The sequence below is a fragment of the Saccostrea echinata genome, unplaced genomic scaffold (genome assembly GCF_033153115.1).
Source record: "Saccostrea echinata isolate AGI-Se365-2 ecotype Australia unplaced genomic scaffold, CSIRO_AGI_Sech_v1 ptg000029l, whole genome shotgun sequence".
NCBI classification, from domain to species: Eukaryota; Metazoa; Mollusca; class Bivalvia; order Ostreida; family Ostreidae; genus Saccostrea; species Saccostrea echinata.
In genome coordinates, this window is record NW_026889778.1 from 6,482,445 (window position 1) to 6,509,128 (window position 26,684).

The 26,684-nt window shown below is 32.9% G+C and overlaps 2 protein-coding genes and 1 long non-coding RNA gene across 3 annotated transcripts; 1 reads left to right on the plus strand and 2 right to left on the minus strand.

The window, feature by feature from the left end:
* Positions 1-432: 432 nt before the first annotated feature.
* On the minus strand, positions 433-7,873 carry LOC133194413 (uncharacterized). The gene is made up of 5 exons (XM_061330376.1): positions 7,765-7,873; positions 7,278-7,531; positions 4,441-4,624; positions 3,862-4,041; positions 433-3,516 (listed from the first exon to the last, which is right to left on the minus strand). Exons 1-5 carry the CDS (start codon positions 7,850-7,852, stop codon positions 3,293-3,295), a joined length of 930 nt encoding a protein of 309 aa, XP_061186360.1. The 5' UTR covers positions 7,853-7,873; the 3' UTR covers positions 433-3,292.
* Positions 7,874-11,299: 3,426 nt separating this feature from the next.
* Positions 11,300-17,742, plus strand: LOC133194897 (uncharacterized). Its single transcript, XM_061330797.1, has 4 exons — positions 11,300-11,351; positions 11,590-11,683; positions 15,935-16,107; positions 17,545-17,742. Exons 1-4 carry the CDS (start codon positions 11,300-11,302, stop codon positions 17,649-17,651), a joined length of 426 nt encoding a protein of 141 aa, XP_061186781.1. The 3' UTR covers positions 17,652-17,742.
* A 3,127-nt stretch (positions 17,743-20,869) lies between these two features.
* On the minus strand, positions 20,870-22,966 carry LOC133194414 (uncharacterized). The gene is made up of 2 exons (XR_009722077.1): positions 22,828-22,966; positions 20,870-22,550 (listed from the first exon to the last, which is right to left on the minus strand). It is a non-coding gene; the product is annotated as an uncharacterized LOC133194414 (long non-coding RNA).
* Between the last annotated feature and the right edge of the window lie 3,718 nt (positions 22,967-26,684).

Here is a 26,684-nt window from a genome sequence, read left to right on the forward strand (position 1 = left end):
TCTTTGATACAATGTTTTTTAAATTATAAACAAATATTTCCATAGACAATTTTCCTAGGTAATTAACTAGTTTTCCGATAATGAATATAAAATTCAGGATATGTACAACCCGAGATAATCAAGTAATTTACATATTTATTCTGAAACTGAGCCCTTTACAATATTAATTACAGACTAATTCTATCGGACATTCATTCGATGATCAATCAAATTTTGATAAGTATACTCTTCACGTCTTTTAAACATTCTAAGAAGGTTTTCATTTTGTTGTCCTGGATTCTAGATCCGATCATATTTATTTAATAAAAACTAGGAAAGTACGTTTAGTATTATACATAAAGCATTACTGAATAATTCTTAAACACCTCACTCAAAACAAAAGTAGAGGTACTGTGAGCACTGAGCTCACTAAATGATACCCCCCCCCCCCCCGCCTCCCATATGATTATAATGGCAAAGTCCATGTTTTGCCCTGAGAGACCCAAAATAAGTGTCAGATCAAAAAGTAAAATAGGAGGTGCACAATGGCACGATGTAACAAAGATTCTGTGAAAGTCTCATTAAATTTCATTCAGTGGTATAAGAGGAGTTGCGGATAAGAGATAGGTACCCCAAAGCGTAACAGACGGACGGACACCCCGATCACTATATACCCTCCCACTTTTCAAGCGGGGGGTACAATAATTTAGTAGATACGTAAGATAAGAAAGTAGTGAAAGAAATCAGGCGATCGAAATTGATCGCTAATAAATTAAACAGGGATAATTCCAGCACTGTTCTAATCAAAATTTATTAATCACAGTACTTCTTTTTATGAAATCTGAAAAAAACACCGAATATTCGAATCTTAAATTCATATTCGAATATCAACTCATCGAATGAATATTTGAATATTCGAATATTCGTTGACATCCCTTAAAATAATTATATACACATATTAGCTTGTGAGTTTTAAACAACTTTGACTATTGTGCTATTCACACCCCATTTGTTGTTTTTAGGTGAAACTTAGACCTTGACATCTTATGTAAATATAATACAAGCAAATAGACAATGGTTGAATGATAACCACAGAGCGATTTCAGTTGTGATTCATTTTTGATTTTCAAAACGTGCATATGTAATATAAAAACATTCAAAATGCAAAAGACAAAAATGTTTTAGAATAATCTTACAGTACAACTTTGTTTAAAAAATACAATTGACAATATTGCCCTCTTAATATTTAAGGATATAATCCCACACATATATACCTCCAAAAACGTGATTTCAATGCAGTCCAACACGGACAATTATGAAGAAAGCAACTGTTACCTAAAAAAAGTTCTCATTTGCATATTCAAATCACACACACACAAATGAATTAAAAGTACAAAATATGACGTACAGCCATAACGAATTGCACAGTTAAAAAATATCAGCAAAAATGACAGTAGCTAATTAAATAACAATTGAATCAAATATTCAAATAATTTAATAAAAAAAACAAGACAAACATTTTTGAAAATGATGTCATTCTGTTAAATGGTAAGCTAGAGGTTAATTAGATAAAACGTAACATATCTGAGATGGTGACCATCTTAAAGGGCATCGCTTTTAGTAAAGAATATTAAGATGTAAGCCTCTTTATCCAAGGACTCTCTTTGTTGATGTTTGAGCCTGACGGGGACAATGTGAGAAAAAGATTTTACACAGAGTTACAATGACCTTGACCACTGACCTAGAAACTTAACTCAAGGACACTGCACACACTCTACCAGTGGACACTCTTATGGGTGAAGTTTAAGTCAGACTGGGCCAAGGAATGTGAAAATATGCCAAGGATAAGGATTTAAATCAGAGGTTTTCCAACCCAGACCTTTCATCTATAAAGATTGATACAAGATCACTGCACACTCTCTACATATTGGCGCTCTATGGGTGAAGTATTAGTCCAACTAGGCCAAAGGGGAGAGAAAATATGCTGTGAACAAGGAATTTACACAGAGAGGTTTTTCAACCCTGACCTTTCATCTAGAAAACCGGTTCAAGGACACTGCACAACCTCTACTAACAGGCACTTTATAGGTGAAGTTTGAGCCTGATTGGGCCAATGGGAGAGAACATATGCTTTAGACAAGGATTTTACGCAGAGAGGTTACTAGTATTCAACTTTGAATTTTGATCGAGAAAATTAGTTCAAGATCACTTCACACCTTCTACCCATAGGGATACTATGGGTAAAGTTTAAGCCAAATAAGGCCAAGGGGAAAGAAAATATGCACCGGACAAGTTTACACAGAGGTTTTCTGACCTTCACCTTATACATGTATATGTAGAAAATTGGTTTATGGTCACGGCACGCCTTCTACCAATGAAAACTCTATGGTAAATTTGTAGCCGAGGAAAAATGCTCCGGAAAAGGATTTTACGCAGAGGAGTTTTTCGACCTTGTCCTTCGATTGGAAAATTGATTCAAGATCCCATGGCACCTGATCCCACCTCTAAATTTTGAGGTCCGTGTTTGCTTTGCTCCAAATTTGTATCGTTTCATTGGACGTTCGAGATTGAATACTGTTCGTTATCTTCATATTTCATCACTGCATTCCCTCTACCCACGGGTACTCTATGGACGAAGTTTGAGCCTGACTGCGACGGAAAGAGATGCATACTCTGGACAAGGATTTTTGATGCAAAAAGGATTTCTGACCTTGACCTTTCATCTAGAAAATTTGTTTAAGGTCACTGCACACCAACTACCCATGGGATTTTTTTCGGGTGAAGTTCGAGTCAGATGAGCTGGGGCGAAACAAAATATTCTCCGGAGAAGGATTTTACAAAAAGTGGTTGTCTGACCTTGACCACATGCTTAGGAAATTGGTTCAAGATCACTGCAACTTTCTAGCTATTAGAACTCTATGGTTAAGTTTGAGCCAGGCAAGACCAAAGGGAGAAGAAAATATACTCCACACAAGGATTTTACACAGAGAGGTTTTACCGATCTTGATCTTTGGTCGAGAAAATTGGTTCAAGGTCAGTGCACACCCTCTTCCTACGGGCAATCTATGGGTGAAGTTTGAGACTGAATGGGCCAAAGGGAGACATAATATTCTCCGGACAAATAAATTCGGAAGGACAGGCAGACTGATCACTATAGGGCACTCACAAAACAGAGTTCTAGTAATGCCTTACGATATTTTGCGAAACATTTTACACACGTGTCCTGAATATCAACAGAGATAGAAATTGGTTGGTTAGCGCTGGGGCAATTTTCGATTGGATAAAGGCATTAGTGTTTCAGATGTATATATTGTTAAACTTGATTTTCTGCGACCCGCTTATTGTCTAGACCAACCACAAGCGTGGATGCTGAGTCAGTGCGGTCCTGCATTATATCACTCACTTCCACATCCGGTTTGAGATTCTGGTCAGTGTCCATAATTTTCTGGTAGCTTTCAGAAGATCTTGCGCTGTCATGACTCTTTCGTTTATGAGATCGAAATGGCAACTTTGATCTGACATTTGAAAGAATAGGCTCTGAAAAAAATATGTTTTGTTGTTGTTAATCTTTTGGTATTTTCAAAACTGCATTTAGATTTAATCAATAAGTGTTATTCTTATGCAACACGAAGTGATATCAAATAAGGCTATCAAAAAAGCATATTCTTAATCATCCCACGGTAGTTCATGAGAATGTATACTTTTTTCTTATTTGCAAAGATTCTTAAGGAAAAATATTTGGAAATATAAATATATAATAGTAAATCTGTTCTATCTGGTCTCTAGCTCGACTTAACTGAGATGGTACTGAGGATGTTCTTTGCAGACTTATCTGTACATCCCCGATTGAACTACATATAGGATAAAAATTCTTGTAAATACTTTTACTTGAACTTTTGGGAACATCACTACGGGATGGTCCGTTTTCCTTCTGAGCTTTGTAGTAACAGTACAGAACAACCAGAGCCACCAGGAAAATAGAAGCGAGGCAAATACTGACAATAACGCCCTCTATATAGATCCACTTTTCTCTTACACTTTTCTTCTCATGATACGTGTACGCTTAATTAAACAAATAAAATGAATAGAACAATATATATGATAACTGGTTAGAGAAAATTGAATTAGTATCTCTAGATTACATGATTACAAGGAAAAAGGAGCATGCAGTACTTAGTGGTACTGTAAAAAGCAAATGGTGGACCGGTTATTGTGAACAGCAAATAGTTATCTCTGAATGAAGCGTCTCAAGGACGAGGATGATAAAAACATGAAGCAGAAACCTGTTCTTTGAGGATTTTGTAAGAGAAGATGTGTTGAAAATCGGAAACCAGATTTCATATTTGGATTGAAGTATTTTTATTTGTTACCAGTAACTTTCATGAAGCGGGAGAAATAGAGAAGATAGCAAGGAAGCTGATACACTTATGCATTACGATTTACAATATTATAATATCTTACAGATTTTGGCTTCTCTCTCTTTTGTTTTGTCTCTCTTGGTGACGCACTGTGGCGTGACGTCAATTTCAAACTTGTAATGGTTTTCTGTTGTCCGGGGATACCGATTGCTCTCCGTCAGGAGGACGTATAAAACGTCAGCCGATGGACACCAAGCGTCGGGGAAAGGCGATCGGCAATCGAAGCTCTGAAATTAACAGTAAGCACATTAGCCTTAATAATGAAGAAGGGGATTTTTTTTACATAATGTAATTAGTGAAAACTAAGTACGAATAAGTATGAGGCGGACATTTATTCAAAATAGCTAGGTAATAACATCACATATACAGTACATTTATACATGACTGTATTAGCTGAATATCGGTGAAACATATGGGTATATGTTGTGGACCCGTGGACTAAAATGTTGCCCATATTAAAGCTGAAGGCGATTGGCTAATTTTTGTCATTCAATAACCTTTTGTTATATCCTCCATTAACATATAGATGTAACCAACAGCTATTAAAACGCACAAATACATATATTCTATTTAATTCTGTTTAACAAAATCATTGGCAAAGGCATACATCTATTACATTAAATGTTAGGCTATTCTTTAACAATAATTTTCTTCTTCATTATCAAAAGCTGACAGATAAGAATCATTTTTAAATGGATTACTTTTGCGGACTAATTTGGGTACTTCCGTCACACCGGAAAAACGACATCTAACTAGATGCGACGCATTTGGGTCAATAACGATAGCTAATGTCATACCCAGTCCAATATCAAAATAACTGGACCATCTCTCTGAAAATCCTATTTATGGTTAAGTTCTCTGTAGTATTTCTTTATTGATGTAATAGTCATTCATATTGATTACTTTTAAGAATATATATTGAACCTAAAATAAACAAAAATATATTCTTCAGTCAATATATCTTTAAGAATAATTAATTTCTAGCAATATCCAACAGAGTAATCAAGTTGATGAAACAAGAATTTCAGCAGTCTCGTTTAAAGTCATCATTTCGTAAATTTTATCGTCGATACAATGACCTTGTCAGCAAATACAATCTTTCATTAAGGTCAAGATCTAGTAAATGAAAGGTGCCTACAGATTTCTCAAATTTGAGAAATATTCCTTTAATGATGCTTTATAACTTTAGCTTGGTCAAATAAGGTGTTTCGGGGCATAATTTGTAGATGAACAAGGTGAAAAATCATATTTTAAACTGTCATTTTCAATGAAAAAATTAAGAAAACCAGACATGAATACGGGAGTTTTTTCCATATCAGACAAAGGAAATGTATCCAGATTGCCTACAGTCTCTTAGAAAACGATAATTTGTATGTTCTTGGCCTCTTCTTTAAAATAATATTAAATTGAATATAGGTATCGGAATTACTTTTCACATGATTTCAAATTGAATTCCATGAAAATACTTTATTTTCTACATAATTCTATTAGAGCCGTAAAGTACGGGAAAAAGAAAGTAAAATTGATTATGACGTCATAATGGATCTAGCACCAAAAAGTTAGTTTAAAGTCATTTACTAGATCTTGACCTTAAGTCAAATGCTTACTGACTTTTTTCATACTAATTTTTAGGCCATTATTTACAAGCTGAATTTTCGACGGATTTTTCTGTTATTTCCCGATCATGACAAGGAGCACATGGCGGGTGTGACTGGTTGGCAGGGGATGCTCACTCCTCCATGGCACCTGCTCCGACCTCTGATGTCTTAGAGGTCCGTGTTTGCTTTGCTCCTATTTTGAATGTTTAATGGACTTTTAAGCTCGAATGCTGTTCGTTATCTCCACATATTACACAGTAAAAATGTTAACTATCTTATAATTTAAAAAAAATTATTTGCGTACCGAAGCTAACAACCACACTTTATTTAAGAAATGAATTTAATTTTTGAAGATTCATGAGGACATGAACTACGACGCTTCACGACGTCATATTTCATGAAGCGCGTTAGCGTTTCATGATAAATATGCCGGCGTGAAGCGTTGTAGTTCATGTACCTCATGAATTTTCAAAAATTAAATTCATTTCTTATATTTACATTATTTTTCTGATGAGTCACCATAAATGACGCTATTCAACTATCATTTTTTAAGCAAAACAGTTTGCACTATAGTTTTGACGTCGAGTGCGGTATTATGGCGTAACAATGGAGATATTCATGCTCATCCATGGTAGTTCATGAGAAAATGAACAGTCTTCTAATTTGCAAAGAATCTTAAGGGAAAATATTTGGAAATGTAAATATTTAAGAAATGAATATAATTTTTGAAGATTCATGAGGACATGAACTACGACGCTTCACGCCGGCATATTTCATGAAGCGCGTTAGCGCTTCATGATAAATATGCCGGCGTGAAGCGTTGTAGTTCATGTACCTCATGAATCTTCAAAAATTAAATTCATTTCTTATATTTACATTATTTTTTTGATGAGTTTCCACAAGTTACGCCATTCAACTGTCATTTTTGAAGCAAAACAGTTTGCACTATAGTTTTGACCTCAAGTACGATATTATGTCGTCACAATGGAGATATTCTTGCTCATCTCATGGTAGTTCATGAGAAAATGAACAATCATCTAATTTGCAAAGAATCTTAAGGAAAAATACTCGGAAATGTAAATATTAAAGTATAAACAACTCAATCGCCCGCACTCAGTGATGTTTTTTTTTTATCCTGACCACCATTATTGAAATGTTTCTTTTACCTGCTGGCCATCGAAAATAGAGAATGAGATTTGCGTACCGTGTGTCAAAATGAGTCACCTACGTTGGAATTTGATCATATAATTTTTAACATCACTGACCCAAAATATATTCTTACCTTAGGATTTTCGACTTTTGATTTGTCGAATACTACAGGTACGAACAGCATTTTCATGTCGCAAGTCTGAAGCTGAGAGATTGTCATCTTAATGCAAATTTTCCCGCACTTTAAACTGCTATGGTTATCAGTGCGAAAAGTCACTGCGCATGTGCCACCATGAAGTCTTCCGCTTGCCACTAAGCTGATCTCGTTTTCAGACGAGATGTTGTATATCCCTCCACAGTTTCTATCCTCTGAAGTATCTAGGTGTACTATTAGCATAGACACAAACTTAATTATTGAAGTGAAGAGAGGAAAGAAAAAAATTCAAACCTCTATGTGTATTTGCCTTTGAATTATAGCGTTTCTAAGAGATTCTTTATGTCATCACAATGCAAAGAAAAAATGGTTGAATTTGCATGATAATTGTATTCTGAAGGTGAAATATCAGAATGCTTGATTTTTATTTATTTTTACAATTGCTGTGAAATAAATTCAGACTCACTAATTGTTTTATTCAGGGTGACCACAGGTACAAATAGAAGACACAAAATCTTGACAGCAAAGTCAGCATTGTAGCGCGGATAAGTCATCGCCGTAATTTGTACAGTAGGTGCCAGAAATCTAGAAAAATAGAAGTTGCATGTTAACAAGACAGTGGAATCATCGTTGCTCGTAGGGAACCAATGTTCATGGATCTCGTGGGTCATTATTTACCACGAATTTAGAGTTCCCGAATCGTAACATTGTCAACATGGCGCTTCAGTAAATCTGATTATACGCGAATTATCTACGAAATTACGTCCCCATGAATTTTGATTGCCCATGAAAATGACCCCTCGAATGAAAATAATATCGCATTAGTATATGGTTTATAAATTTGTCTTAATATAATCCTGAAATTATTTTTACAGAGATGAATGTATATTTATGTATTATTGTTAATGGGTGTAAATTTCTTATAAAAGCGCTGAATTCATTTGCTTCATTTGATCAACCAGATTCTTCCAAAGTTTCAAAAATTTCATCAACATCTAATGTATTTTTGCTTGTGAATTCCATTTTACCTCAAAAGAGAACGTTGACATGAGAGTTTTCTAAACACATGGATAAGGCTATCAGAAATTTTTTTTTTCTTGACCTAATTATTCCAAGGATTAGATAAAAATTAATGAACAATAAATACAAGACCACGCCTGATTTCTGTCTTTTTTTCTGCTGAAGAAAACAGAATCTGAATTGGTTCTGGAGGAATGAGCGTTTAATTTTTTGTGCAAGATAGGAAAGGTTTATCAAACACTTCCCAACTTAATGTATTAATTGAAGGTACAGTAATTTATCAACAAAATATATCCCGCAACTATCTTTCACAAGCACAACTCACTTTGAACATGCATTTTTTAAAATGATTTTTAAGATACCAATTCTTAGTCTGTGAAAACATCCAAACTATATTTTATAGCTATTTTTCATGAAACAATACCATCATTATTGCCCTGGTTTTCAGTATGTGATACAAGTGATCAAAAATAGAGGCGAATACTTGATATTTCCGCATGCATCCATTTTCTTAATTTCCCTTCAGAATACTTACATCGGTACAAGATGATTTATAGTTAGTAAATAATTCATCTGATAACTCAGTTACGATTCAGCTGCTACGTGCAATATCTCTACATGTACTTGCATTTTATATGTTGTGATGCAACGATGAGAGGTTTCTATCAAAACATGTATTGATTTGATGTTTTAATGTACATGGACTACAAATACACTGTGTAATAGTGTTTTCTCTTACAAGGGAAGTGTGAAGATATAACATACACTGCAGATAGAGCTAAAGCATTATTGATTCCGTTATTCGTAAGAGCTACTTATTTAGATACAACTCAATGCATCGATTGTGCAGAGTTATGTAAAAGTCGTATCGGCATCTACTGCACCATTTCTGTGGAACATGTGACACAAACTACGTGTAACTCGTAATGTTAAAAATTCATTTTACGTCACTAACACTTAGATTTAGTTAGAAATTATGAACGGTAAAAAATAATTTAAATGGTTCTTAATATATTATTAAGAGCTTGACGACAATTCTGCTGTAAAGGATCATAATTCCCATCACGTCAAGGAACACTCTAGATGAAAGCTAGCTAGTGAAAAAGCATCGTACATTCTCATAATGTATTCAGTTGCTTGTGAAAACGCTCTACAACAGAAAACTGTAAAGACGTTTGAATTATATAGGTTATAGATGATACGCAAGCATTAAAATTTTAAAAATTTCATTGCAAAAATGAATTACAGATTTGAAATCAATATTCATTGAAGAAGTGTGCATGGATAAATAAAATAACATACCTTTTTTCCCAGGCTCTCTGTAACTGAGAGCACACAGAAACACAGCCTCTGAGTAAAACTCCTGGCCCCGATCTCCAGCCTGCAGGCCACGGATCAATAGACCTTGAGTCTCTGGGGAAGATTATTCCGAGTTCATGGCAATTGTATGATATAGTAAACGATACGGACCGCGAAACTAACACACACTCTTGAGAAAATACAGCCTAGTACATGCCTCCATTTAGGAACATTTTTCTTCTGTAAATAAACTGAATGTATCATTTTGTAACGCTGAGATATTGTAAATGTTTTAAGAAAGAGTATTTTTATAAAATCCAGTCAGTGGTATTTTAATAAAATGTTTATATCATTGCATTGCATACTAGTATTTGTGAGCATGAATTATTTACAATTGACATGGATGTCAGTATCTTTCAGTTTTATTTAACAGTTTACATTTACTGGTGGAATATATAAACTATATAGGTATTATAAGGCAGGTAAGCTGTCGAAACCTAAACCAAGGTTTTGGCCCACCTACTGCACAGGTAAGGAAATAATACTACCTAGATACTTATTTATACCTTATCAATGAAAAAGGTAAATATAACGAACAGTGATCGATCTCAAAAAGTTCAATCTCGATCTCAAGAGTTTCAGTGCAGCTAAAATTCTTTTAGAGTTCCTTCTTATAATTGATAAAATAAATAAAGTACAATTTCATTGCTTCATCATGATCTGAATTCAAAAGAAGTCTATGTAAATAAGCTTGTAATACTTGTATATTCAATTGAAAATATCAAATATTACTTATCTAATATACACTTTTTTATCATAGTCACGTATTTTGTTAAGATGAAAGGAATTGATATTTGATTTGTAGAGGATGTGTAGAAATATATAAATAATACATACCCTTTTCCGTATCACATCCTGTATCAGCCCGAGAAACCAATATCAGCCAGATGGCCGAGGACCCGAAGGCTGATATTGGTCGAACGCTGATACAGGATGTCTTGTGGATAATATACTGTATTACATACTTAGTAATAAAAAATACAGCACACCTCAACTTGAGAAAAATACAAATAAATAATCATGCACTGACTACTGATAATTAATATTGAGCTTATTGTATCAAAGACCAGTAATTTAAAATTAGGAGAATCTGAACAATAAAAAAAATATGTGCATTATCCCAAGTACTGCTTTAAAGGTTTAATTTACTAGGGGTGTAATATTAATCCGTATCAGCCCCACAGATACATATCAGCCCTAGGCCTTCAGGGCTGATACGGCGCATATCGCATGTGCAAAAAATCCTTTATTTGTTACTAAATATGTAATAAATGACCTTAATGTATGAAGATTGTGATAAGGGTACCACTCTGCTTTCGGATTTTTTTTTCAAATCATACATTAAATTTAGCTACAAGGATTGTGTCTTGGTAAGTCTCCTCTCCCACCTCGATCTAACTTCAAGTAAACCTCAAATCGCTGTGATGTGCCTTAAATAAAAAAGGCCACGACGGTCTTTTAAAATTAGAATCATATATATATCTTACACCTGTTTATAAAAAGCCTATTCTTAATACTTGAAGCATGTACATATACCACTGTGTGTACTAAATTAAATGCCCTAATTTGAATGCGCATTTCGTAAAACAAAGGGAGGCATTTTGACTTGGATCTTTTAAAACATGGCCGCCTGGTATATTCTGTGCAAGTTTGCCGTTTTGATCTACCTGACAGGTATCCAATAGTGTTCTCTTTGATTCCGATTATTATTCCATTAAAAAGTAATAACCATTCATTACCATTGCAATTTAATTTGCATCAATTCATACAAATGATTTCAAAAATGATCGCACAATATGAATTCAATTTTAATTACTTTGAATTGTAAATGGAATCTTCCCTATAAGTTCCATATAAAAATTATATTTGTAAATATATGTGTTACTTAGAATATTTTTTCTCATGTTTCTAGGAAATGTCGATGCAGCGTGTACTTATACACAATCGGGTTACGGATCACAAACCTACATCTGTAATGAGGGATATGTAACTACATACTATAGACTGTAAGAATTTTATCATTTTCTTCATTAACCTTTCTTTATAAGAATTATCTTTTTTTCATATCTTTGACCCCTCTCCCTCCTTCCCTGACGTACATTTCAAAATAACCTCATGCCAAAAACATGGCTTAACGATACTGTTCTTAGAATATTAAACGATACTGTTGGTTGATAACATCTGTTATATAAAATTATCAGACTACAGTGTGTTCTAGTCCATAATCACTTGCGTTTATTATTATTATCATCACAAAACCATAGCTAGTATGAGTATATTGATTAGTATTGTAAACAATGCTTTAAAAATCTTGGACTTGGACAACTAAAGTTTAGAAGCAAATTGAAAAAATTGTGATCTCCCTCTTTCAGTATCTTATTGGTGGGATGCTTGTAACTATTTTGTCCGTGTCCTGTCTTGCCCGTCCAACAATATTTAAATGAATAAACGTCATCGATTAATTTTGTTGATAAATATAAAGTATAGTATACATTCGTTATCCATAGTTAAGAGTTTTTCATCATAGTTTAACAAATCGTGAAAATATACATTCATCAAATAAACTATATTTTACATTCCTTAATGATAGATTTCGGCCATAATCCCTAATTGTTTGTCATTTATATTCCTAAACTGCTATAATTAACGACCATTAACGATAAGACATAAAGTATGATTCACAAGTGTTAATCATATTTAAGAATCTTAAATGGGGTATATGGGGATAACGAACAGTCTTCAAGCTCAAAGGTCCGTTAAACAATTTAATTAGCAGAGAAAACACGGACCTTCAAACATCGGAGGTGGGATCAGGTGCCATTCTCTGGCGTGTGCTCCATGTCATGATCGGAAAATAACGGAAAAATCCGTAGACAATTCAGTGTGTAAATAATGGCTTAACAATGAGTTTATCATAACGCTTAATTGTTAGATTACCATTAAGTCTTTTTCTTGTGAAATATCCAAATATGAAACAGATGTGTTAGACTCTGTGGTATCTTTTATTTCAAGCTCACTGTGATATATCGTATGATATGAATGTGATTTCCAAATGAATGGAAATAACTATTGTTAATAGATAATTCGTCGTCGGTATCTCAATGTCGAGTTGAAGGCCATAGCATTTGTGTTTTTTTTTTCTCATGTATAAGGTATTTTGAACAAAATCTGCTTCATGTGAATACAAAAAATATGTTTGCTAATAACGGGCCGCAATTGGTACCCATAGAAATTCCAACAGATTGTTGGAAGACCTGGTCTCCAAAAACACCTAGAAGTTGTCAATCAGAATCTTGAGCATCTTTTTAATATCATATTTAGTGTACTTGTGTGTACAATCAGAATGTTTTTCACAAAATAATTTTGCAAATGACCGATGACAACTTAAGTAGATTTCCGAGTTTCATTTTTATTGACAAAGCAGCTGTCAATGATGTCAAAAAGCCTGAACTTTAATTTATCGTGAAGAGCGGTAGTTTATGAAGTATAAACGTCGTGAGTGTTGATGTTATTTATTTTCGTAAAATTTTGTGATTTTAAGTTTTCCAAAAATTCCCCGATTTTTTTAGAATCCACATTTGATTTACACCACTTCTAAATTATATTATTGCACATTGTTGAAGCTTCTCTTTCACTGTTGTTAAAATTTTTCTTTCACTGCTGTTAATATTTTAAACTATAAGTCGCACTCGTAAACTATTGATAAAAGTTGATAAATATATATTCATGTGGTTTATGAATCTAAACATCTTTTAACTATAGTATTCAATTCGAAATCTCGTGGAACCAATCTCGAGAGGCAATACAAAATGTGGGTTGGCATAAGTTCTGTATAAAAAATTAAATGAAATACAAATCCTGCATCATATAAGCGGAATTCTCTGGATCATCTCAAATAAATCAAACTTTCAGCAACTTGTTTGATACATGAAATGTTCAGCCATTTTTGTCTGATCTACTGATCTACGATGCAATAGGCTGATAAGACGAATAAATGATAAGAAATTAATTTTAACCAATAATTGTCCTGTCATTTTTTCCATTTCCTATTAAATTTGCTTTAAAATATTTTATGTCATCAAGTAATATATTTTTAACAACCAATGAAAATAATCGTTGCAGCTGTATCTAGGCTTATCCCTATGTAGGAGTTACGAACAAAGATGTTGTTAACCGTAGTTTTGATCGTAAACTAGGGTTTAGAGTCGTGAAATATAGTTTCACAGAAAATTGTGCATCTCCGATACAAAATCAGAGATTCTGTCGTAAAACTGTGTTTCTCAAATGTAAAAACAACATAATATTTATCACAATACGGCAGCAGAAATATCTGTAAACTTTACCTAACAACCGTAAACTATACTTGACATTCGTTAACTATAGTTTAGAGTCTGTAAACTTTACCTAACAACCGTAAACTATACTTGACATTCGTTAACTATAGTTTAGAGTAGTAAACTATTGTTAACAAGTCGTGAAACCTTTTTTATTAGATAAGGTATGCTTTGCAATCACATATGAGTTTTTTTCTTCACTTTTTAGTATAGTTTACACTTGTGAAACATAGATTAAGGCAGTTATTATGATTTAGAAATGTGAAATTTAGATTAACGTCGTTAACTATAGTTTAAGGTCCATAAACAATAGATTACAGTCGATAATTCTAATTTTTCAATGAAATATGGAGATAGCAAACAGTAATCGAGCTCAAAAGTCCATTGAAACAATACAAATCGGGAGCAGAGCAAACACAAACCTCTAGAAACGTCAGAGGTGGGATCAGGTGCCATTGAAGAGTAAGCGTCCCCTTTCAATCGGTCACACTCACTATATGCTCAGTGACATGATCAGGCAAAGGGAAAAATCTGTAGATAATTCAGTGTTTAAATAATGGCCTAACAATTAGTATGAATTAGTACCAATTAGATTGTCAGCATTCGACTTAATGATAGATTGTATTTGCAGACAAGGTCATTGTATCGACTATACAACTTGCAACTGTGAAAATATGTTTAGTTCATTTTTTAATGTTATGAGAGTAATGCACTTGTAAAAAAAAATACGAAAGCCCTGTCTCTTCTGGTGTCAAAGTTACGGACTACATGTAAGTTAGAGTTTTGATAAGGAGGTAAAACTTCTAGGTCAAGGTCATGAAATCAAAAAAAGTTCTTTCTGAAAGGTGTTTTTACAGATAATATTAAAAAGAAAGCCCTATCTCCTCTCAAATTTCAAAATTTCAACTGAAATTAAAAGTTATTACCAATGTAAAAAAAAATGAAAAGTAGGTCAATCTGAAACAAACAGGACGCTGAAAACCTTGAAAAAGTGCAACTAGCTGCCACAAGAAGATCGTCATAGGTTTTTCTTTCTATTATCACTTTACTCTTAAACTGATTGGAAAACTTCAAAATCCAGTTAATCCGCTATATCGCAAACATAACGTAACGACTACGCTTAAAATTCAAAAAGTGGGCGTTTTTGAATATTTTTAAAAGTGATGTCCCAAACAAGCATGTAAATGTATCCAAAAAAAAAAAAAAAAAAAAAAAAAAAACAACAACAAAAAAACAGATTATTGTTCCAAGATGTAGAAAAACTTCAAAAAGTCTTTCGTACCAGATGCTATGAAGAAGTGGAATCTTATAAAAGCAGAAGTGAAAAAAGCCATCTCAAACAAATATTTAAGCTTAAAAGTCAGAAATCTACCAACGTATGTACTTTTCATTAAGTAAATTCTATATACAAACATAATCTATACTAAACTAAGACACTACTGTCTGACGACTTAAATATGATCTATATTAACGCAGTATTATCAACAGTTCATTTTGTTCATGTAAATACGAAGACTTTTATCATTTCTTTTTTGCTTGTATAGATTATTAAAATGCTAGAAAAAATCTTTGTAATTGTCTGTTTACATGTATGTTTGATGAATTGGTCACTAATATCACTAATAATACAAATCTGTCCTCATGGGGGTGATGTAAATGTGCCTTTACGGATTAAAAACAATATTATTGCTGCTGTCCATAAATTTATTGATGGAATTTGTAGATTTTTAATTCCTGAGTTATCTTATAGAAATCCACTTATATTACTTGTAAACCTCAATGACTTATTTTGAATGACATATTGGAACTAATACTTGCAAGAACTTTTTTCCAGTCCTTTTGATTTATTCAATAAAATGTGATAAATAACACTAGTTTTATTTTTAATTATTTTAAATAAATTTTATCTAATGATATTTCCAGGTCTGCGGGTGCCATAGCAGGCGCGGTGATTGGTTCTCTAACATGCTTCGCCCTCATCATTTACTGTATTGCATTCTGTTGTTGGAGATTCAGGAAAAGTTCCGAAGGGACAAAGACACCGGGTACCATCGTACAGAATCCATCCAATGTTAGCGTAGTGTCTGGTGGAGCAGGTATAGCAATTATTTATATAATAAGCACTTAGAAGTGCGATAGGGGGAACTTTTACTCATCACAGTATGACACAGACGTCCAGTGGATCATTATCTTATATATCTAAGCCATAGTAAACCCAATATCATACAGAACTCGTGTAACGCATTTTGGTAAGTAAGTAAGTAAATTATTTATTATAGTGACATGTGTATTATACAGTAATACAGTATATTTTACAACAATATACTTAGTTTTTTACACCCGGCCCAAAGGACCTATATGTCACTGTTAATTTTTTAACAATATACATATATACAGGCACATAAATGAAGATAAATTATATTAGAATGTTCTTTTTGAGAAGTTCTGACGGGTTTTAAAAGCATCGAATATAAAGTTTGCAGAATGTCTGGGAAATTTACATAAAATATCCGAAAAGAACGGTATAATAAGTCCAAATATAAATCAACAAAACGGAATGGTTGTCATCGGCAATTATAGTATGGAGTCTTACAAGCACTAAAAAATGATTGCCTTGCAACAATCAATTTCTGAACTGAGAGATGATTTAAGTTGCTCGTACATGTATCTGAACAACCCCTTCAAAACTACAATAGATTGAATATACCAACAGTGAACCTAAAGGAAAAATTGATGTATGAATATTCACTCAAAATTTCCCCCCTTTTTATACTCACACAGGTAAAACTGCATACAATTAACGTAAGAAGGTTATTAAATTGACAACGATATACATTCTATTTTCACAGAGGACCATTATTCTTATACTTGTTTACAGGGGATCATTGAAAATTTAAATGAAGATCAAAGGAAAAGTGATCCAAATGCTATTTTCCCAGGCTATAAAGACATGAAAATACAATATGACATTTCAATACAGTATTTCATTACAGTAGGAAAACGCTCTAACTAGCTTTCACTTTCGTCGAAAGATTCTGTGTTGGAACCACATAAGTTGTTTTCACTAATTAGTCATAAACATAACTGTAACAGTTGTAGTGTTCTATCTTTAAAAAATAGTCAATTTGGATTACAGACACTTGAGGCATGGATCTCTCCCCCCTTTCCATTTTTTTTTTGAATTTTTTAATCTAGGATCGACGGTCTTCTTTCTATTTAAATATTCCAAATATGCATTGCATGATATCGATAATGTAATCTTTTCGTTTCTATGAGCAATCTTTAAATATCTCTTCTTCGCCTTATCAATCGAAAACGAGATTTTTACAGAAAGTTCATAATTTAGCGTCTTTCCCAGATGCCTGGCTGTGACATCTTTTCTCTACATTTTAATTTTCTCTCCTTTTCAAGAACTGGAAAGAAAATGTCATTGAATGTGTTAGGGAGTTTGCAATAAATTTAACTGATATATGTTTTTAAACATTCTATTAAACATGACGTGATGCAATGCTGCACTGACTTTACTTTTACAGCGGCACATTCTAATCCTGTGATGCAGATTCCAAATCAACAGAGTTATCCAATGACAACCCATGACGGTTCCCATACACTGCGCATGCACACCGGATATGATCAGTGATTGGATATTAAGTTTGCTTGATGCAATGTTTGACGAAAAATTGCATGAAATTAGGTATTTTAATATATATTGCATTTTTAAAGATTGTGTTAAATTGGCTTCTGCATTTGAATCTTGTTTATATGAAATTCCTTCAATTTAAATATTTTAGAATGAATGCGTTATCCCGATGTGTGTTTTATCTTTGAATTTGCAAGAGAAATAAATTTTATATATTATGTATGTTGCTTTTATTCCTGCAATGATATTTTCCACTGTAAACTATGATAAGTTGATAGGGAACACACTATGTATTTTTTATGTATTTGAAACATAATATTGATGAGTTTATATAAATTGAATTCTCATTTTTAGATGTCGTTGGTTCTATAACAGCACTGGCCGTGTCGACAAATTGAACACCGTGCGTTAGCGCGGCATGATAATTTGTCGACACGGACAGGTGATGTTATAAGATCGACGATATCCAAAAATAAAAATTCAGTGCGTATATTTGCAATCTCTAATTTTCTCTCTTCATAAATTCTAATTTCATCAATCTTTATTATGAATTTAGCGCTTTTCAGATCTGGTGTAATTAATAGACGTAAGCGCCTTTTATGACGTAGAAAGTTAAATAACGCAAATGACTATTGCGATGGAAGAAAAGACAAATTGATTTTAAACTTACATTTGTTGTGTTATTACGATAATTCAATAGGGTAATATTTTTAAATTAAATTAAGTCAAAGTAATATACATTTTGGTGTTCCTAAAGTATTGAAAATGCATATAGTCCCTACTATGTATTCTACCGCGAGTGACAAGGTTGTGTTATAGGATATTGAATGCTGTAGATTTCCAAAGGATTTCATATTAAAAATTACACATAATGTAAATGTTTTGTGATGTGCAATTTTGTTTTGTTAATGACATAACTTTCAATTTTTGTTATCCATCTCTTGATCATTCCTTTTTTCAGAGGCTTTAAATTTTCCAAAAAAAAATGTCTTTATTTTGACACCTTCTCATAAAAGAATTCTCCGCTCCAAATCCCTCCAAATTGGTATTATTTTTGGAACAGGGGTGCTTGAAACGTTAGTGCTCAATCTACATGCAATACTGGAATTTTCTTTAGTACAGTACTTTAATACTGGATCGAATGAAACCCCTTCTATGTTGCATAGACTGGCGTTCCATACAGACTGTACAAACATAGAGTTTTGTTTCTCTGCTGAGATGTGTTTCCTCAGCGTTCATGGCATACGTTTTAAGTTGAAAATCAGCAGAGAAAAATAAAATTATCTCAACTGAAATTTGAGTGTTAAATATGACGTTCGAGGCCCCGGTGCCTGGAGCTAAGCAAACTTTAATCTTCACTGCGGTTGACATAGATATCTTAGTCTGATGAGCAGTAAGCCTTTTATTCTTGAGAATATCTGTTGATATAAGAAAAGATTGATTGTAACACATATAAGGGCGATGCTCTCGCAAGCTCCTAGGTTGTACGTGATATAGGACAGCGATTCTCTTTTTAATGAGAGTAGCATTTTTTATGCCCCCGTAATCGAAGATTCAAGGGCATATAGTTTTGCCCTGTCTGTCTTTTTGTCTGTTTGTCTGCAAGTACTTTAACAATGCCCATAACTTTGATTGGTTGGATCTATGGCTTTCATATTTCACATGTATATTCCTTGTGACAAGACCTCCATCATATTTGACATTGACCTTGGAGTTTGACCCAGTTTTGGAAAATTTTACCCAACATTAACCTTGGCCATTACTTTTGAACAGTTGGTGCTAGGGCTTTCTTACTTCACATATGTAATACTTGTGACAAGGCCTTCCTTTGGATACCAAGAACTTTGACTCTTTGACCTTGACCTCGGAGTATTACCTTCTTTTGGCAAACTTTAACCTTGGCCATAACTTTTGAATAGTTGAAGCTAGGGCTTTCATACTTCAAAAATGTAATACTTGTGACAAGTCCTTACTTTGTATACGAACAACTTTGACCTTTTGACCTTGGAGTTTAACCTTGGCCATGATTTTTAAATGTTGGTGCTAGGGCTTTCATATTTCACCTGTGTATTTCTTGTGAGAAGGCCTTTCCTTGGGCACCATTAATTTTTGACCATTTGATCATGACCTTGATGTTTGACTCATTTTGAAAAACTTTAACCTTTTCCATATCTTTTCAATGGCTGCTGCTAGGGTTTTCATATTTCACAGGTATATTTCTCGAGATAAGACCTTACTTTGGGTACTAACATATTTGATTTGCGTTTGAGAAAAGTCAAAGTTCCCTATAAGTTGACATACGGGGGCATCAGTGTCTCACAAACACATCTTGTTTCTGTTTAAAACATGAAATGCTCCTTTGAGCGAAATTTAACCATTATACGCTTATTCTTGAAAAGTAAGTTCTTTATTTTTCTTTTCTGACATGCTCCATTTTTAAAAGCATTGTCAGATCATAGATGACAAACAATATCATTTCTGTGAATGTGTAGCATAACAAGATCACACGCGGATGCAGGAATTTTCGTTGGAAGGATGAATTTTTTTCATTGAAATTACCATTTTGAAAAGGAACATTTAGTATAAATTGGATTAACAGACGCGGAATTGAAGACCAGTTTCTCTTGAATGCAGTTGTTCTGATGAACCTGATTGTATTTGCATTTTAAAATCCTATGTCTATTGGAAAGTAAAACAATTCAAATAACTAACTTTTTCTGTCTTTGTTTTATCTTTCAAAAAATCTATACAAAATTATGCCATTGAAACTTTATTAAAAAATTAAGCATTATCTACTGTAAAATAAGAAATTAAGGTACGTTCACACACTGCTTGAAAAAATAGCTTTACAAAACTTTACTTGCAAAGTAAATCTCATTAAAGGTGCTCCAAAAAGCAAGGTCATCTTTGTATTAACTTTACAAAAAGTAAAGGTGAAAAGTTAACCTTTACTTAAAAGAAAAGGTAATTAAATTTAACCTTTCACCTTTAATGCTGCATTAAAGTTGATATATATATATATATATATATATATATATATATATATATATATATATGAAACTTTCTTAAATCCTTATTTAAATACTGGCCTTTGCTTAATACACTCGTACTTAAGATTTCAACAAATGGTTTTTGACTTTTAAAATAAATAGGTATCTGATGTGTCTTTTGTGTTACCCACACCTCAATCTTACTAAAAATACACAAATTTTCAAGCGTTATATCAATTTCCAGTTTATTTAGTATTAGAGATTGTCATCTACAAAATATAAAAATTTATACTATTTTTGTATACTGTAGATGGACAATCAAAAATGTAAAAATGGTATCAGTTATCAGACTATAGATATAATAAACTTTAAAATTCCCTATGACTTAACCTTTAACTCATCTGATTTGCTGATATCTGATAGATGGAGAACTCTTTTTTTATTTGCTTCTTGTGTAGATGTATTGAAACCTTTTCTGTTATAATTTCTGCTTCATAAATATCTACCAAAAACAGTTACAAACATTACAAGATTACATCTTTTACTTGAACAGGCAATAAAATGACAGAGAATAAAATTAAAAAAGGTTAAAATACAATACAATATTATTTATCCTTTATGGTGCATGTACATGTGTTAAAACTTTGCAGTTTAAATGGAACTAAAAATGCCATACTCAGTTATTACTCAAGATCACTGACGAGAAACTACACAACATAAATCAGGCAAAGTACAAGTATTTCCAACTAAAACTATTAAAGGCTATCTAATGAGTATTTATGTACAGGTTAATAATGTTGACATCTTGTAAGCATAATGGTGCAATTTACATTATTTACACAAAATTGCTTAAACACCTATTAGAATATAGGTTCAGATGTAGTTTTGCAAGATGCATAAGTAAATGCATGTGTCCAGCGTCACGCAGTGAGCCTGTTTGAGCTTGACTTTATACTTTGGACTAAATTTTATGTGTATTGCGTCTGTGGTAGGAGATTATGTTTGCATATGTGTCCATCTTCACACGCTTTGGAAAATATGTAATTGGTTGTGGTACATGCTTGTGTGTTTGCATATGTGTCCAGCTTCACACATTTTCATGTATGTGCTCGACTTCACACGCCTTGGAAAATATGTAACTGGTGTTGTGGTAGATGCTTGTGTGTTTGCATATGTGTCCAGCTTCACACATTTTCATGTATGTGCTCGACTTCACACGCCTAGGAAAATATGTAATTGGTTGTGATAGATGCTTGTGTGTTTGCATATGTGTCCAGCTTAACACATTTTCATGTATGTGCTCGACTTCACACGCCTTGGAAAATATGTAACTGGTGTTGTGGTAGATGCTTGTGTGTTTGCATATGTGTCCAGCTTCACACATTTTCATGTATGTGCTCGACTTCACACGCCTTGGAAAATATGTAATTGGTTGTGATAGATGCTTGTGTGTTTGCATATGTGTCCAGCTTAACACATTTTCATGTATGTGCTCGATTTCAAACGCCCTGGAAAATATGTAACTGTGGTTGTGGTAAATGCTGGAGTGTATGCATATGTGTCATGCTTCGCACAGAGAGAAAAGTTTTGTGTGCTCTTTTCTAGAAGATAATGATTATTTAAATATACTCCGAATACATCCTCTAAAGAAATGGATAATCATAATGAGTTACATACTAAGTTCCTCAGTGCACAATATACACAATTTTACTGAAAATTAAACTTGTGCAAAAACCTCTCTTGCTGAATGACTTTCATTATTATAAATGCTTGAATGTTCATCTATATATATTCTTGATCATGATGGCATCCATATTTGATTCCCCTCTCTGTCATCTTTTCTTGGTCACCAATTAATTCAACAGTAGGCTGGGTACTCAGATCTCTCAGGTGTTGGACAAAAGAAGTGCTAATAATAAACATAATCTTTAAAATTATAGAGAATAACATCCATTTCTTTTCCAGGTTTGCATTAATAAGTTATCTTTTGAAATTAAAGCACTTCTGCAATAACCTTGAAAACTTGCCAAGATACGTTAAATGTCTGTAGCATGCTTTAACTACTTTAATCTTATTTTTGGAAGTTTAGAATAATAGAAAAACAAGTTCAAAAATAAAATGTAAAAGATCTTTATAATAAAGATTCATTTACACAATGTGATAACACATTGAAGTCAATTCCTCACCTGACTCTCATAATTTATCTTCATAATGGAGTTGATTCTATGATGATCACTTTCAACCATTTAAAAGAACTTCTTCATCTCAAACTATCTGAAGGTCATCCATCTACCCAACTGCCACTCACCTAAAGTGTACCGAAACTTCTGACCTGTATAATATCAAAATTCAAGATTAAAATTTAAAAAAAATCTCTTCACCACACTGGTCTCTTTAAAAAATGTGAGAAAATAATTTAAATACTTTTCTGAAGATGAAATAATGTAGTGAGTATCTAACAATGTTTAAAAATATTTTGATCACTGTACAGTGATAATGTATGAAAAAAGTCATGTCCCTTGTATTTGAAAAAAATTCCATTCTTAAGGACATTACCCAACATGGAAATAATGCACATTTGTCTCTGGCACAACCAAACCACAAGAGACCTTTCCATACTTAGCACCATGCATTAGCTCTCCACTCTTTGTTTCTACAAAAGATGAATTATGAAAAGGTAATTTTTTGACAGCTAAGTCGGATTAATTATTTTCCAATCATTGATGAACAAAATATTTGATTTCCTTAATAATGAGGGACAGATTATTCATGTTTATCTTAAATGAACAAAGTTTGACCCCCCCCCCCCATTACAAAAAGGAAAAAATAAACTGACTCAGAAACTCTTATTTCAGTGAGGTAAAGTGAATAATGGCATCAGACAAGGAAAGATTATTAATCATTCTTTTCAGTTGAGATGAGATTATATTGGGTACATACCTCTAATTATTTTTAGAATCGGTAGGAGAAGAAAGTAGTGCAGAAAAAATTACAAGTTCTTTAATTTGCAGACCTGAGTAAAAAAAAACTGTGATAAGGTATTAAACTGAGCCTCATACTTGTTGATAAGGAGTATGTTCCCTTGCAAAAAAGCTTGGCAGATGTAATTTATCAAGAAGATCAGCAGAATTATTTTATGTATTATAACACCAGTGAGAAGTCTTGAAATCCCCTACTTTCACTTTCATTTTCAGAGGTTAACGCAGACAGACGCATTTTGCCGGAAAACGAATCTGACATGCCACCTCGAGATTTTAACCAAGGAAAGACAACTTGATGTGCTTTGATTTGAGGGATCACTCAATGCTGAACGAAAATTAGGGACATTGCTATGTGAAGAAATGTTAACATTGCCGCCTATGGGAAAACAATTAGTGGGCTGTACCCAATATGTGAAGCCTATTGGTAAGAGAAAATTCTCATAGATCTTTACTTTGTTTTGAATTCGGTGTTTACTATCATTTCCAATTGTTTAAATTTATGAAAGAAGCAAATTTTAATTTGTTTATACATATTTTGAAACAAATCGATTTGTTAATACCCCCCCCTTTTAGGAACAGACAGCTTATGCGCATATCTCCCATTGTGTACACATGTAGCATGTAAATTAAATGTATCGATTCTATACAATTTATTAATTCCGAGCCATTAATAGATATTTAGAAAAGGAACAATTATTTTAGAAGTACATCCACCACTATTGTTTATCATCAATACACAAAAGTTCAGAAATGAGGTCGGAATCAGTATTCAGTGAAGTTCAAGGTCAAAGTGAAAGTAGAATGGCAGTAAGTTATCAACACTGCTTAGTGCAGCTATGCTACCTAATGCAGAGTCTTGCAGTATGTAGGTGATATGCATTTGTCATTTTATGAAAGAGGTAAAGAAAAAAGAGGTTTCCATGCTTTATTACAATATTTGTAAATGAAAACTTTTATTTTCATGGAATAGAATTACATGAACGAGGACATACATGTGCATTTTTTCAAAGAAGTCGGTCAGGCTACAGTTGTGTAGAAGTTAAGCAGTGTGTGTGTGAACATGCACACTAACATTTTTTTTTTATATTTTATTAACTGGATTACATGTATTTGTCTAATGTATAATTATTGTCAGTTACATGCTTTTTACCTGTATTATTAATTTACATGTAATTTAACAATGCTGAGACTAATCAGTGCAAATTCATAATTTTCAATTGATATCAAATTAAGGGCATCAGGGAATGTTGTAGGATTGTGTGTGTTTGATGTCTGTCTGTGAATGTTTTAGGTGCTTTTTGATGCTGATTAATTATTGCACCATTTTTTAAATTGATTTTTTTTTAGGTTCATGGTGATACAGGTTAACTTTGAGGTTCATGCAGATGGTGTTTAAAACTATCAGTCAGGAAAAACAAACTCATTTGAACACAGCTTGAGTCTTCATATATAAAATGATGGCAGTGCTTTTAATATGTAAGTTGAATTTTCTAAAGCTTCTTTGTGTGTATGTGTGTGTGTGCGGGAGGAGGGGGGGGGGGTGTTAAAGCTTAGTAAATGTAGATTTTAAATGAATATTTGAGCAATGAAAGTGAACATCAAACTACTCTGTGCATGTATGCTATATGTTTTACAGCTAATATGTTTTAAAGAGAATTTCAAAACAGTTACATTCATAGTGTTGTGTATGATAAAATATTAAGATTAAAAAATATAAGAGTTGAAATTTCTTTAATATTTGTCAGTCAGAATGAGCGACTTGTAAGGAAATTCAAAACTTTCAAAGTTCTCTTTCATTTTCCTACAAATTACAAAATGGTTACCATGGAAACAAAACATTTTCTGTAGACTATTTATTTGATCTGCTCATGCAAGTATTTTTGTTATTTTATAGTTATAATGAATATTTTAGTTCTAATTTCAACTTTAATTAAAAGTACGGGAAAAGTAACACTACATGTGTAATAAGCAATCCATTATTATGATGTCATTATGACGTCATAGATGAGTGACCTTGCATTGGCGTAAAAATTGCTTTGAAACAGATGAATGTTTACAAGAATATAAGGGCTCATAACTTCTTTATTCCTATACCAATTTTCCTGAATGATGCATCAATGGACAGGAAATAATCAGTACTTTCTATTTTTACTACTTTCGGGGTATTTGTAAACTTAATTTTTTTGTCAATCATGGAGAAACAATGAATTCAAGGGTGAGGGATATAAAATTTTGTGCAAAAATGCATTGATTTTTTAAAATAAGAGAAATGGACCCGTATGAGTGCTTGATTATGATTTTGCTTGATGTATTTAAAATTATGAAAGAGAATAAAAATGGTAAAAGTACATTAATAGGCTAACCGATGACTTAAAATCTGGGTGCAGTTGTGGCTAGATGGAAGCATTTTAAAAGAATTTCGCATATAGAACTGTGCATGCTGTAAAATCTTTATTAATGATTGAATTTTCCTGAAATTTGGCATAATGTCACTACATAGTCTGTAGTATGACTTATGATGTTAAATGTTGTAAAATCCAGAAAATTCTTTTCATATTGGGTACATACCTCTAATTATTTTTAGAATCGGTAGGAGAAGAAAGTAGTGCAGAAAAAATTACAAGTTCTTTAATTTGCAGACCTGAGTAAAAAAAAACTGTGATAAGGTATTAAACTGAGCCTCATACTTGTTGATAAGGAGTATGTTCCCTTGCAAAAAAGCTTGGCAGATGTAATTTATCAAGAAGATCAGCAGAATTATTTTATGTATTATAACACCAGTGAGAAGTCTTGAAATCCCCTACTTTCACTTTCATTTTCAGAGGTTAACGCAGACAGACGCATTTTGCCGGAAAACGAATCTGACATGCCACCTCGAGATTTTAACCAAGGAAAGACAACTTGATGTGCTTTGATTTGAGGGATCACTCAATGCTGAACGAAAATTAGGGACATTGCTATGTGAAGAAATGTTAACATTGCCGCCTATGGGAAAACAATTAGTGGGCTGTACCCATATCTTTTAAACATTTTTGAGGTTAATATATTTTAACCCCCCCCCC

Excerpts from the sequence above, each read along its gene's own strand:
- LOC133194897 (XM_061330797.1), top strand. The coding sequence starts at position 11,300 with ATGGCCGCCTGGTATATTCTGTGCAAGTTTGCCGTTTTGATCTACCTG. Across the intron at positions 11,352-11,589 it reads CGTTTTGATCTACCTGACAG|GAAATGTCGATGCAGCGTGT; the intron begins GTATCCAATAGT and ends TCATGTTTCTAG. Across the intron at positions 11,684-15,934 it reads GTAACTACATACTATAGACT|GTCTGCGGGTGCCATAGCAG; the intron begins GTAAGAATTTTA and ends TGATATTTCCAG.
- LOC133194413 (XM_061330376.1), bottom strand. The coding sequence starts at position 7,852 with ATGACTTATCCGCGCTACAATGCTGACTTTGCTGTCAAGATTTTGTGT. Across the intron at positions 4,625-7,277 it reads CAAAAGTCGAAAATCCTAAG|AGCTTCGATTGCCGATCGCC; the intron begins GTAAGAATATAT and ends TGTTAATTTCAG. Across the intron at positions 3,517-3,861 it reads TCCCAAAAGTTCAAGTAAAA|AGCCTATTCTTTCAAATGTC; the intron begins GTATTTACAAGA and ends TATTTTTTTCAG.